We start from the raw sequence: 14,889 nt of genomic DNA on the forward strand, positions 1-14,889 counted from the left end.
AATCATATTTTTGCATATGTCTTCATGTCTTTCATCCGCGTATGCAAATCGCCCCCGTTGCCTTTCAGCACTCTGTAATGAGGTTTATGAAGGACAGCTGTAATCCATAATTAACAGAAATGTTTGCAAGCTCCCCCCCCCCCTCCATGCGGCAGTGACTTAAACAACCTAGAAAAAGCTAGAAAATGCTAACTTAATTAGCGTGTTTGTTTATTTATAGCTAGTTGAAGCAGTCAGTCAGTCAGTGAGTGCTGTGCCACAGCCTCCAGTCACCCAGAGTGTCTCCCTCCCCTGTGTTTGATCTTGTCATTCTCCTTCGGTGGAGAGGAGTTTGGTTTAGTCACTCCCAGGCAACATTCTGGACGGATGGATGGATGGAGAGATGGAGCTAGAGAGGAAAAAAAGAGGAGGGAGAGAATGATGATAACAAAACAAAACAGCGGAGACTGTTTGAATATTTATATGGGATGTTAGTTAGCATGGGCTGCCCTCGGGGTGGGTGGGCAGGGGGATGATGATGGATGTGGCTCTGGGGCGATGGTAGGAGAGCAGAAGGACGTGTGTGTGTGTGTGCGCGTGTGCGTGCGCGTGTGTGTGTGTGTGTGTGTGTGTGTGTGTGTGCGCGTCCAGTAGTAGGGGGAAGATGCCATTGTGATATGAATGAACGGTGAAATGATTAGGCTATACGCTCTTTACAACAAAATTACCAAAAAGAGAGTGGAAGTCAGAGAGGCAGATGGAGAGAGACTTTCTGAGAGAACGAGAAACAAACAAGCCAGAGGGGGGGGGGGGGGGTAAATAGAGGATTGGAGAGAGAGAGTAACCAAAAGAGAGAGAGAGATAAAGAGAGAGAAAGTCCAGGAGTCCACAGTGAAGACCGGTGTCTGCAGTAACACTCCAAACCACGCAGCCGTTGGCTCAATTCTTTCTTTCATTCTCTCTCTCTCGCTCTCGCTCTCGCTCTTTGTTTCTTTCTTGTTCCTCAGTCATGTCGTCTTAGATGTGGTCATTGTCTGTCAGCAAGACCACTGAAATAGGATGTGATTACTGCTGAATGGCCAGAGGATGAAACGCTAGAGAAATGAGGTTGATCCCTGACTAGTTAGGCCTGTCATCCCACCATTATGGCTTCACAAACTGTTTCGGGAATGGAACAAACTCAGGGCTTTGAACATGGTCAGGACATTGTGGCGGAGCCTTGAAATGGCCTCCCAAATATTTCCCTGTGTGTGTGATATTGTGCGTTTCTGTCTGTGTGAGTGTGCGTTCGAGGGTGTATGAGTGCGTGTCAGTGTAGATACACTCTCTACATACTTGTTTTTGATGTTGAACCACTGTAATGACAGGATATCCAAGGCCGTGTTCAGTAGGCACTCAACGGGAAGAAAACCGGGGCAAACAGGGAGTTTACTACCAGACCAATAAGAAAGCACATTTTCTTTTTCCGTTGCGAAGCGTTTGAAAACATTTTTTTTACAGTTTGGCCTTGTGAACATGGGTTAAACCCTTTTTATTTAGTTAACCTGCTGCGTCCTAGTGGCTTTGTCCTCACTACAGTTGCAAAGTTTTCGCGAAATCCCAGTTGGACAATTCCCAGAATCAGGAAGGAATAAACAGGAAATATGGAATCCTCCAACCAGGATTTCTGGAAAGGCAGGGAATTTATGGAGTTTTACAACCCTAATCCTGATCCTGATACAACCCTAATCTCTGTCTGCTCCCCGCGTTTAACCCTTTCATTTACTGTGGTAAAGAGGCCCTTTTTGTTAACCCTTTGCCCCCTGTGTTCTCTCTCTGACCAGGTGGGCCTTTGTGATGAAGAAGCACCTGAGCACTCACCTGTTGGGGAAACATGGACTGGGCCAGCCCAAAGAGAGGTAGGACTGACTACTTTTGCCTCGCTTTGGCTCTCTCTGTATTTCTCTCTCGCTCTCCCTATCTCGCTCTCCCTCCCTTGCTCTCTCTCTGTCCCCTTCGGCCCCTCTCTCTCTCTCTCCAGTATTTCTATCACACCCTCTTTGTCAATCTGTTCCCCCCTCCCTCCCTCTCTCTCCTCTCCTCCTCCCTTCTCTCCCTCTCTATGTATGATTGGGAAGATGTGATGTCTCCATCTCTCGCCGTGATGTTGCGTGCAAAACTTTCCCGGTGTGCCCCTGTCTGTCAGCGACACGGCCCGGCTGTCAGTCTTCGTTATGTGTGTGTGTGTGATGAAGACGAAGTTGCGAAGTCCCCGTGGCATGCGAGGAATGAGACGTTAAACACCCCTCAACCTGTCAAACAGACCCGCTAAGAGAAACCAGACGTCTTCTTTCAAATTGATACTTTTGACAATATGTCGTATTAGATATGACAAGTGGCTTGAGATATTAGCAAAGTAGGCGCACCATATGCTGCCCTGTAAATACACACTCATTATTGACTGGATTCAGACTGGCAGCTGCTCGTTGGGAGAGAGAGTCTCACATCCCTCAACTATTTCACTTGTCTGCTTTATTCTCGTAAACAGCACGTGACAAACTAAGGCGAAACTAAACTGTCCAGGGCAGAAATGTTTGTACCACATAGATGTTCTATCAAGATGAATTGCCACATATATATTTGTCCATTTGGCTTTTTTTGTTTTCGTACTTTGAGGATGCTGGTTGGTAATGTGAGTGAAATCACAGTGGGGCTGGTCCGTGTATTGTGTCTGAATGAAAGACCTCTGTGCCCTTGGCTCGTTATTAGAGGGCGACATTACAGCAAAGGTCGGCGAGAGCACGCACGCCCGCAAACGCACGCCCGCAAACGCACGTCCCCAAACGCACGCCCCAAAACGCACGCCCGCAAACGCACGCCCGCAAACGCACGCCCCCAAACGCACGCCCCCAAACGCACGCCCCCAAACGCACGCCCGCAAACGCACGCGAACACACACCAGCGGCAGGCATGAATGGAGTGGCCTTGTGGAGCTTGGAGGTCTGTGTGTTACCTGACAGCATTTACCTCCCAGTGTGTCTCTACCAAAAGCAACTAGAGTCACACTGCTGCCCCGTAAAACATACTGCCGTGCCATATAACACCATTACATCACACGCAAACATACACACACAAACGTTTGCACGTATGTGCACGTGAGCGAGGCAAGTGCATGTATGCATACAGATATCGGCATTGTACCATTATTTTCTCTTGCTTCTCTCTATTAAACACACACACACACACACACACACACACAGCGAGAGGCCATGAGGTTTGTTCTATTTAAACCTGTAAAACACGGTGTCATCATTTTTCTGACAGTCCTGGAGACAGAGTTTATCTCATCATTAATTAACCATCATATTTCCAACACAGCAGTGCTTAATTAGCACAAGGTCATTGGGGAGGGCTTATTAAGTGGAACACATTTGGGTGAGTGTAAGTGGAGAGAGAGAGAGAAAGACATGAAAAGGGGAAAATATGGAGAGCGTATGGTGACAGTGCTGGCCCAATGATTGATAACTGCACCAGTTTGAAAAGCCCAGACTTGGAGACTGGAGGGGTAGCTGGTGACGTGACTAGAGGAGGGGAGAGGGGACTGGAGTGGTAACTGGGGACCAGGAGAAAGGGAGGGAGGTAGTGGGAGGGACCGGGGGCTGGCGGGAGTGGGGGAGCCAATTGCAAACATATGCTGCCTGGCAGGCAGGGGAGAGATGGATTGCAGCAGGACAGTGTCAGAGAGGCTGTTTCATCACCATCGGCCCTATTCACCTGGTATTTTTAGAACACTGGGGAGATCTGTTAGTCAAAGGAAGAGAAGAGGAGGAGGGGTGGGAGGAGGTGGGGAGAGACCTGACTAGCCATAGTGCCCAGCTCCAGTTCGCATATTTTGTCTGGGCTCTGGAAAAACAGGTTATTTTGGGTGGGGGGGGGGGTGGACTGGGATGGGCAGGGGATCCGGAGGTAAGATGACAATCTCCAGCCTCCATCAGAGAGACAGAGACAGAGAGACAGACAGACAGAGAGACACAATGACAGAGGTTCTGACCTGTTCTAATATGACACATCTGGGTTCCGGTTTCATTCACCACTATTCTTCACTGTGCAGTTTGGAGGTCTGCAAACTTTTGGCTGTGCATGTGTCTGTTTACGTGTGGATCTACAGTCAGGTCTATAATTATTGGCACCCTTGATAAAGATGAGCAAAATAGACTGTATTAAATGGATCATGCAAATACTGAGCTACGGGTAACTGCCAAAATAATGGGAACACTTGAGTAACTGAGGGATACAAAGTATATTTGAAAGCAGGCACTTTACCAGGTGTGGTTCCTGAGTTAGCATCCCATTAACATCCCATCATGCTCAGGGTCATGTATAAAAATGCCCAGTTGCCCATTATTTTGGCTACCATGACTACAATAAGAGATCTCAGTAACTTTGAAAGAGCTTAAAGGGTGTGTGTGTGTGTGTCTCTCAGTCACCAGCTCTCAACCCAATTGAACACATATGATAGATTCTGGAGCGGCGCCTGAAACAGTTTTCCACCACCATCAACAAAACACCAAATATGGTGGAAGTTCTGGTGGAAGAACGCTGTTGCATTCCTCCAATAGAGTTTCAGACACTTGTGGAGTCTATGCCACGGTGCCCTGAAGCTGTTCTGGCAGTGCAACCCCCATTAAGACACTTGATATTAGTAGATATCCTTTATATTAGTAGATTTCCTTTATATTAGTAGATTTCCTTTATTTTGGCAGTTACCTATATATATTTGTATACACAACATTTTGAGGGAAAATTCAATTATTTTGTAAATATAGTTTAACAAGTACAACAACAACAACAACAAAAAGCCTAAAAAAGAAAGGGGTCAAAATACCTGACAGACGCGTTTACTCCGCCACCCTTCCCTCGCGAGGAGAATGGCACAGAACCTTTCTCTAGAATGTTTTATGAGACTGAAGAACACGTTGGGAGGGATCTTAGACCGTTCCTCCATACAGAATCTTTCCAGATCCTTGATATCCTTCGTCTGCTCTCCTCTCCAATTCAAACTACAAAGTCCAGAGACGTTTTGATTTTGTGGTCAAATTAACCATTTCTTTGTGGATTTGTCCTTTCGATAGTCATACAGTGAGCTCCAATAGTATTGGGACAGTGACACATCGTTGTTGTTGTTTTGGCTCTGTACTCCAGCACTTTGGATATGAAATGATACAATGCCTATGAGGTGAACGTGCAGACTGTCAGCTTTCATTTGAGGGTATTGTCATCCATATCGGGTCCGTTTAGAAATTACAGCACTTTTTACACATTTTCCGCCCCCCCCCCCATTTTAGTGGACCAAAAGTCGTATATGTCTGTTAAAGTAGTCAAAAGTGTAGTATTTGGTCCTATATTCCTAGTACGTAATGATGATCGAGCTTGTGGCTACAAACTTGTTGGCACCATTTGCTGTTTGGTCTGCAGATCTGGACTCTATCAATTGCATGCCACTTGTACTTGAGGAAGACCAAGAGGTAGACCACTGCCAGGTAATATATCAATTACATGAGAAGGTTGCAGGTCCCCGAGGAGAGATTTAATACGCTCTGAGCTATTTGTTAATATACTAAACCAAGGTTGGGTTTGTGGGGTACTGTGCAATTGTCATTTTATACGTTATGCTAACTTTTGCGTGGCATTTGTGGCTCCCAAACCAATACAAGATGGGTTTCATGTCCATATCATCAAGTGTCTAAAGGAATGTGTGTAGCTCGCTGAAGTGCGAAAAATGCTAATATCAGGAATATTGCATTGCATTGCATTGATTTTGGCCCACAAATGCTACAACATTAGCGTTTGAAGACAGTGGCCAGGGATACAAAACCAAGGCATGGTTTGTTTTCTTACCTTCCACATAGGCTGCTTACAGGGTAAGGAAACCAATAAGTGATTTTATAATTTGGGTGAACTATCCCTTCAATTTGACAAAGTGAAATTTGTGAGATAAATGAAAAAATAATCAAATATATTCCTACAATTCAATAGTTTGATGGAATTAGGCCTAAGTCTACGTGCGTGTCAAATCAAATTTCATTGGTCATATACACGTTTAGTAGATGTAGAGAAATGCTGTGTGTGTGTGTGTGTGTGTGTTTGTGTGTGTGTGTGTGTGTGTAACGCGTGTGTGTAACGTGTATCTGTGTGTGTGTAACGTGTATCTGTGTGTGTGTAACGTGTATCTGTGTGTGTGTAACGTGTATCTGTGTGTGTGTAACGTGTATCTGTGTGTGTGTAACGTGTATCTGTGTGTGTGTGTAACATGTATCTGTGTGTGTGTGTAACGTGTATCTGTGTGTGTGTGTAACATGTATCTGTGTGTGTGTGTGTGTAACGTGTATCTGTGTGTGTGTGTGTAACGTGTATCTGTGTGTGTGTGTAACGTGTATCTGTGTGTGTGTGTGTAACGTGTATCTGTGTGTGTGTGTAACGTGTATCTGTGTGTGTAACGTGTATCTGTGTGTGTGTGTGTAACGTGTATCTGTGTGTGTGTGTGTAACATGTATCTGTGTGTGTGTAACGTGTATCTGTGTGTGTGTGTGTGTGTAACGTGTATCTGTGTGCGTGTAACGTGTATCTGTGTGTGTGTGTAACGTGGATCTGTGTGTGCGTGTAACGTGGATCTGTGTGTGTGTAACGTGTATCTGTGTGTGTGTAACGTGTATCTGTGTGTGTGTAACGTGTATCTGTGTGTGTGATGCTGGTTTGTTGCTGGCTTGAAAGATGTAAATACACCTAAACCAACAATTTAATGAGGCAGACTTCTGCTGTTGTGATTGACGGCTGTGACCTCGCCTTCATTTAACGTAATTTTGAAAAGTGTTCAAAGATGGCTGCCCTGTCTCAGGTATCCATGTTTTTTAGGCCATTGTAAAACTACCCCCCCATTTTCACATTAATAACAATAAACACTTTGAACTAATACACTTTTTTCACTCACTAAATGGGCGTGTTGACAGCCAAATGTGTCTAATTTATTTCACTGATAAAGTCGGTGAAATGGTTTTCATAAGAACTATCAATGTGGGGGTCAATAACATTATGAAACGAAAACCATTACTTTTGCTGGGTATGGCCATTCATCTCCACTTACTGTATTTTGCCAATAGGGCCGTCCCTGAATCACATTTTAAAAATTGTAATCAGATTTGTCATTTAGATACTAATATTAACCTGTTGCGACAAGCAATCCCGTATCCGGGAGCGTAATTATAGCCTCAAGCTCATTACCATAACGCAACGTTAACTATTCATGAAAATCGCAAATGAAATTAAATAAATATATTGGTTCACAAGCTTAGCCTTTTGTTAACAACACTGTCATCTCAGATTTTCAAAAAATGCTTTTCAACCATAGCTACACAAGCATTTGTGTAAGAGTATTGATAGCTAGCATAGCATTAAGCCTAGCATTCAGCAGGCAACATTTTCACAAAAACAAGAAAAGCATTCAAATAAAATCATTTACCTTTGAAGAACTTCAGATGTTTTCAATGTGGAGACTCTCAGTTAGATGGCAAATGTTCAGTTTTTCCAAAAAGATTATTTGTGTAGGAGAAATCGCTCCGTTTTTTTCATCACGTTTGGCTGAGAAAAAAAAACGAAAATTCAGTCATTACAACGCAAACTTTTTTCCAAATTAACTCCATAATATCGACAGAAACATGGCAAACTTTGTTTAGAATCAATCCTCAAGGTGTTTTTCACATATCTATTCGATGATAAGTCACTTGTGGCAGTTTGGTTTCTCCTCTGTTCAAAATTGAAAAATGCGCGCACCTGGAGATTACGCAATAGTTTCGACGGAGGACACCGAGCGGACACCTGGTAAATGTAGTCTCTTATGGTCAATTTTCAAAGATATGCCTACAAATACGTCACAATGCTGCAAACACCTTGGGGAAACGACAGAAAGTGTAGGCTCTCACCTTGCGCATTCACAGCCATATAAGGAGACATTGGAACACAGCGCCTCAAATATCTGGCTCACTTCCTGTATGAAATTTAATCTTGGTTTCGCCTGTAGCATTAGTTCTGTGGCACTCACAGACAATATCTTTGCAGTTTTGGAAACGTCAGAGTGTTTTCTTTCCAAAGCTTTCAATTATATGCATAGTCGAGCATCTTTTCGTGACAAAATATCTTGTTTAAAACGGGAACGTTTTTCATCCAAAAATGAAATACTGCCCCCAGAGGTTCAAGATGTTAAATTAATCTGCAAATATGTTAAAAAAACATTTTTTAAATAACACTGACTGATCAAAACTCTTATGGCGTTGTCCTGTCCCTCTGCAGCAGACACTTTTGGGGGCTTTCTTGGCACTCTGATATGTTGATAGACTTGCGCCCGTGGCTCGTGCTCCATGATAAAACGACACAGTGGGGTAAGTTAAGCCAAAGGGGTACGTTGAGCCACCCTTGTTTCTAGGAAACCGTACACAAAATTCATAATTTTTACCAAATATTTAAGAAGAGGTCATCAAAACCTAGCATGAAAGTGCATCCTTGTAGCTGTGTGGGCTAATATAGACAAAATGTTTGCCCTGGAATAAATTGAGCCAAAGTCCATGGGGTAAATTGAGCTGAAGTCCATGGGGTAAATTGAGCCAAAGTCCACGGGGTAAATTGAGCCAAAGTCCACGGGGTAAATTGAGCCAAAGTCCACGGGGTAAATTGAGCCAAAGTCCACGGGGTAAATTGAGCCAAAGTCCACGGGGTAAATTGAGCCAAAGTCCACGGGGTAAATTGAGCCGGCGGTTGAGCCAATGGCAAATGGAAGCGTTTTCTTCCCAGGTGTAATGCAGGGCATTATCGCTGGGACATGATGTAACAAAACACAAAGTGGTTTTTTAGGTGTTAAGCCTGTGTTAATAGATGCTTAAAATGAATAAAAGACTAAAGTGATTTTGTTTCATTGTGTTTGGGAAATAACATAGTCATGGTTTTAAATACTGGTGATATTTCATTCAGTACAGAAATTTGTAGGCAGCTTAATTGACCCTTTCCCGTGGCTAAAATTACAACGGGGTAAGTTGTGCCATTAGATTGTTTGGGTCAAGCTTTGTTTTCAAAACTCCTGATTTTATTTCCAGGGCCTCTGGTCTCTGGCCCAACAGCCTGAAATATATGTTGATATCTTTCTTAGAAAGAATACTATACTTCCCTTGACGAGGTGATGCTGAATGTAAAAGATGGATCAACTTACCCAACTCTCCCCTACTCAAATCAGCTACACGTGATTAAAATGGGAGTAAAACGGATCAAATCCTAACTATTCAAATCTTTGGGGTCAGCCCTAGTTGCCAAGCCAATATCACATACAATACACACAACGCCAAGGAGAGAGGGAACAAATAATGAATTAGCCTAGCTAACATTAGGTATTAATACTGCATGATGGTTCAACAAAGACATTTATGTGGTGTGTCCACAACCACACTCTACTGCAGTGCTGTTCAGGTACAAGCAGCGTGTCTGTGCCGGAGGCCGAGGGTGGCAGAGCGGGCATCTGGCTTGGCAGCACCAGGTTCTGGGCTCACAGCCGCTTCCCAGTGTGCCGTACGGTGTGGCCATATTGCCCGGTCGCTGTGGACTGAGACGGGGCAGGCTGGACAGGGGCAGAGGGGGCGGAAGAGTCCTGCAGGGTACCAGCATGGTGGCAATGTGGACCACACAGTCCAAAGCCCTGCCACACTCACAGGGGTCCAATTACACTAGAGCGTGGGCATGTGTGTGTGTGTTTACTCTGCAGAACGGTGCTGTAGAGAGAGGACGAGATTAAGAGAGAAATATTGTGGCCCTTAATGATTTGGAATACATCCATCCTCTTAATAATTAATAATGTATCCATCTCTCCCCTATCTCCCCCTCTCTCCCTTACCTTTCGGTATCAGCTCTGAGTTATTGTTACCACCTAAGACTAATGGTGTCATGGTTAGGCCTGCACTGCTTACTGTACACAGGCAGTGGCCTGTCATATCAGAACAAGTATGATCACAGCAGGGCCATGTTCATTAGGCACCAAACGGAGGAAAGAAGACTTGTCCAATACAAACGCTCATTTTTAGTTTTTCGTAGTAACACTTTTCGACAACGTTTTCCGTTGAGTGCCCTAATGAACACAACCCAATCATATCCTATATTACGGCCATAGAGGCTGAATGCACAATGCAGATATTTGTGCATTTTAAAAGGCTTTGAACGGCAGCAACAGTCACTGCCACTGTGGTAGTCAGTCTCCCGTGGCTGGCGTGTAGTAGAGAGACCTTGGTGGCCCATTGCTCACCTTTGTGTTGCTGTGTGCTTGTTTGAACAGGCGCCAGTGGACACGGCCTCTGTTTACCCTACTCAATATTTCATGAGGTATGAACGGTCGGCGCCGAATGAGGGATCGCGTTAATATTGCCGTTGAAATTAAACGCTAATTAGAAAGAAGTGTGTTAGTCTAAAAGCCAATGCAGTCTATAAAAGTTTGATTACTGTAAAATTAGGTGCATTAACTTTTTTATGGGTTGGGCTGTGCAATCGCTGGAGAATGGTTTTATGCACTTGTCATGGGCATATGGTGCAGGCTGGCTGTGTGTGTGTGTGTGTGTGTGTGTGCACGCAGTGGTGTAAAGTACTTAAGTAAAAATACTTTAAAGTACAACCTTTTTCTTCTTTTTTTTACCCCCTTTTTTTCTGACCTGTTAGTCAGACTGATTGAGGTAGGATGTACATGTAGGTATCGTTAAAGTGACTGTGTATACAGTGTGGCAAAAAAGTATTTAGTCAGCCACCAATTGTGCAAGTTCTCCCACTTAAAAAGATGAGAGAGGCCTGTAATTTTCATCATAGGTACACTTCAACTATGACAGACTAAATGAGGAAAACAAATCCAGAAAATCACATTGTAGGATTTTTAATTAATTAATTTGCAAATTATGGTGGAAAATAAGTATTTGGTCACCTACAAACAAGCAAGATTTCTGGCTCTCACAGACCTGTAACTTCTTCTTTAAGAGGCTCCTCTGTCCTCCACTCGTTACCTGTATTAATGGCACCTGTTTGAACTTGTTATCAGTATGCCCACAACCTCAAACAGTCACACTCCAAACTCCATTATGGCCAAGACCAAAGATCTGTCAAAGGACACCAGAAACAAAATTGTAGACCTGCATCAGGCTGGGAAGACTGAATCTGCAATAGGTAAGCAGCTTGGTTTGAAGAAATCAACTGTGGGAGCAATTATTAGGAAATGGAAGACATACAAGACCACTGATAATCTCCCTCGATCTGGGGCCCCACGCAAGATCTCACCCCATGGGGTCAAAATGATCACAAGAACTGTGAGCAAAAATCCCAGAACCACACGGGGGGACCTAGTGAATGACCTGCAGAAAGCTGGGACCAAAGTAACAAAGCCTACCATCAGTAACACACTCTGCCACCAGGGACTCAAATCCTGCAGTGCCAGACGTGCCCCCCTGCTTAAGCCAGTACATGTCCAGGCCCGTCTGAAGTTTGCTAGAGAGCATTTGGATGATCCAGAAGAAGATTGGGAGAATGTCATATGGTCAGATGAAACCAAAATATAACTTTTTGGTCAAAACTCAACTCGTCGTGTTTGGAGGACAAAGAATGCTGAGTTGCATCCAAAGAACACCATACCTACTGTGAAGCATGGGGGTGGAAACATCATGCTTTGGGGCTGTTTTTCTGCAAAGGGACCAGGACGACTGATCCGTGTAAAGGAAAGAATGAATGGGGCCATGTATCGTGAGATTTTGAGTGAAAACCTCCTTCCATCAGCAAGGGCATTGAAGATGAAACGTGGCTGGGTCTTTCAGCATGACAATGATCCCAAACACACCGCCCGGGCAACGAAGGAGTGGCTTCGTAAGAAGCATTTCAAGGTCCTGGAGTGGCCTAGCCAGTCTCCAGATCTCAACCCCATAGAAATTCTTTGGAGGGAGTTGAAAGTCCGTGTTGCCCAGCAACAGCCCCAAAACATCACTGCTCTAGAGGAGATCTGCATGGAGGAATGGGCCAAATACCAGCAACAGTGTGTGAAAACCTTGTGAAGACTTACAGAAAACGTTTGACCTCTGTCATTGCCAACAAAGGGTATATAACAAAGTATTGAGATTAACTTTTGTTATTGACCAAATACTTATTTTTCACCATAATTGTTTATTTCCTGAGGGGGAATAGGCTTTGTCGTGCCCTCTTCACGACTGTCTTGGTGTGTTTGGACCAATCTAGTTTGATGTTGATGAAGACACCAAGGAATTTGAAGCTCTCACCCTGCTCCACTACAGCCCCTTGTCTCATCGCTACAACTCCCGTACGGGCTCGGGAGAGACGAAGGTCGAGAGCCATGCGTCCTCCGAAACACAACCCAACCAAGCCGCACTGCTTCTTAACACAGCGCGTATCCAACCCGGAAGCCAGCCGCACCAATGTGTCGGAGGAAACACTGTGCACCTAGCGACCTGGTCAGCGTGCACTGCGCCCGGCCAGCCACAGGAGTCGCTAGTGCGCGATGAGACAAGGATATCCCGACCAGCCAAACCCTCCCTAACCCGGACGCCGCTAGGCCAATTGTGCGTCGCCCCATGAACCTCCCGGTCGCGGCCTGCTGCGACAGAGCCTGGGCTCGAACCCAGAGTCTCTGGTGGCACAGCTAGCCTTAGACCACTGCACCACCCAGGAGGCCCTTTAAAGTACTACTTAGGTAGTTTTTTTGGGTATCTGTACTTTACTTTACTATTTATATTTTTGATTACTTTTACTTCACTATATTCCTGAAGGAAATAATGTACTTTTTACTCCATACATTTTCCCTGACACCCAAAAGTACTCGTTACATTTTTGTTTTTTGTTTTTTTGGTGTAGAGATGTCTTTATACCTTTGAAAAAAGCCACAAGAATAGTTCTGGATTGATGGGTAAAGACAAAATACTACTTTACAAATAATTCCATGCATAGTTACATGGAGCATACTTTGACAATCTAGATTGCATTTTAACATCTATGTAAGAGCTACAAGTTTGAGAAATCCCTCAAACACACATTGATCCAGTGCAAGATGTAAGGTCAACTGTTTATTGATAGCGTTATTAACATTTCTGATCAGTTAATATTTCTGATAACAGCTATTTCGTCATCAGGCATGATGAAACTTGGATTTTGGAGAGACCTTGTTGCCATTTAAGTGACTGGACAATATAAATAACCACAGATTCAAACTTTGCTCACTTCATGTTAGCAACAAAATCCTCGCCCTTCTTGATGGAGCCCTTCAGCTCACCAATGGCATTAGCCACCAGATTCTCCTCAAAGGCTGACAGCTTGCCCAGGCCAAGGTTCTTCTCAATTCCGTGTTTCCCGAGGAGGAGAGATGTGTAGAAGTATTTGCATTCGGTCTCTTCTGACCTTACGTACGCACACTCTACAATGCCATCCTTTCCGTTCATGGCGTCTAGGACGGAGAAGGTGAATCTAGCCCCAGCGTAGGCCATGGACAGCGTAGCAGAGCATGCTCCAGCCTTGGCCTTCACAACCTCAGTGCCAGCATCCTGGATCCTAGCGGTCAGAGCAGACAGCTGGTCGGCTGGGAACTCCACTTTGGGTGTTGCCTGTGAGATGAGAGGAATAATGGTCTTTCCTGCATGACCTCCAATCACTGGTACATTGACACGTGCTGGGTCAAGGCCTTTCAGCTCTGCGACAAATGCATTGGCTCTGACGATATCCAATGTTGTGACACCAAACACTCTGTTGGGGTTGTAGACACCATACTTTTTCATCACCTCTGATGTGATGGGAATAGTAGAGTTGACAGGGTTGGCGATGATGCAGATCATGGCTTCGGGGCAGTTGCGAGCAACAGCATCAGCCAGAGTGGCCACGATGGTGGCATTAGTGTTGAACAGATCATCACGGGTCATGCCAGGTTTTCTTGGGACGCCAGCGGTGATGACAACGACATTGCAGCCTTTCAGTGCAGCGTCCAACTGGTCTGGACCCATGTAACCAGTGACGTGGGCCCTGGTCTCGATGTGGCTGAGGTCAGCTGCCACTCCAGGTGTGTGGGCAATGTCAAAGAGAGACAGTTCGCCCACCAGAGGACTGTTCTTCAGGAGCAGTGAGAGAGGCTGGCCAATACCACCGGAAGCACCCAGCACTGCCACCTTGGCATTGTTCTGTGAGGAGGTGGATAACCTCCTGGTAGCAATGCAAATTGTGGGTCTTGCAATGCGGGAAAACATGTTGGATAGGGAGGGGTTGGCTATTCTTTATACCTGATCCTCTTCACAGTGACTCCAACCTTACTTGTTCCATTTTGAATGCTTAGCAGGACAGGAAAACGGTCTAATTCACACACTTACAGAGAAAATCCCTGGTCATCCCTACTGCATCTGATCTGGCAGACTCACTAAACACAAATGCTTTGTTTGTAAATTATGTCTGAGTGTTTCCGTAAATTTAAAAAACAAGACAATCGTGCTTTCCGGTTTGCTTAATATAAGAAATGTGAAATTATTTATACTTTCACTTTTGATCCTTAAGTATATTTTAGCAATTACATTTACATTGGATACTGAAGTATATTTAAAACCAAATATGTTTTTGAAAAAATGTTTTACTCAAGTAGTATTTTACTGGGTGACTTTCACTTTTACTGGAGTTATTTTCTATTAAGGTATCTTTACTTTTACTCAAGTATGACAATTGGGTACTTTCCCCACCACTGTGTACACGGCTGCGTTCTGAAAAGCTGAGGTCCTCATATGCAACAACTCTTCCAGAGATGTAATCATCCGAATGTTGTTATCAGCCAGACAGACTCATTGGCCTAACTACCAGCAGCAGTTTAGTCTAGGTCTAAACTAGCTGTAT

General features: G+C 44.5%; 2 protein-coding genes across 3 annotated transcripts in view; one reads left to right on the top strand and one right to left on the bottom strand.

The window, feature by feature from the left end:
* Positions 1-14,889, top strand: part of LOC115141333 (zinc finger protein 407-like) — a 205,315-nt gene that overhangs the window by 105,134 nt on the left and 85,292 nt on the right. For both annotated transcript variants that reach the window (XM_065010852.1, XM_065010847.1), the window contains exon 4: positions 1,803-1,877. In XM_065010852.1, coding sequence (XP_064866924.1) covers positions 1,803-1,877 — 75 coding nt within the window. The remainder of the gene's footprint in view (positions 1-1,802; positions 1,878-14,889) is intronic.
* LOC115114967 (malate dehydrogenase, mitochondrial-like) lies at positions 13,079-14,311 on the bottom strand. The gene has a single exon (XM_065010839.1). The coding sequence runs from the start codon at positions 14,256-14,258 to the stop codon at positions 13,242-13,244; it is 1,017 nt and encodes a 338-aa protein (XP_064866911.1). The 5' UTR covers positions 14,259-14,311; the 3' UTR covers positions 13,079-13,241.

The sequence above is a fragment of the Oncorhynchus nerka genome, linkage group LG3 (assembly GCF_034236695.1).
Source record: "Oncorhynchus nerka isolate Pitt River linkage group LG3, Oner_Uvic_2.0, whole genome shotgun sequence".
Classification (NCBI taxonomy): Eukaryota; Metazoa; Chordata; class Actinopteri; order Salmoniformes; family Salmonidae; genus Oncorhynchus; species Oncorhynchus nerka.

What these genes read in the sequence shown, in the direction of transcription:
- LOC115114967 (XM_065010839.1), bottom strand. Translation starts at nt 14,258, where the DNA reads ATGTTTTCCCGCATTGCAAGACCCACAATTTGCATTGCTACCAGGAGG.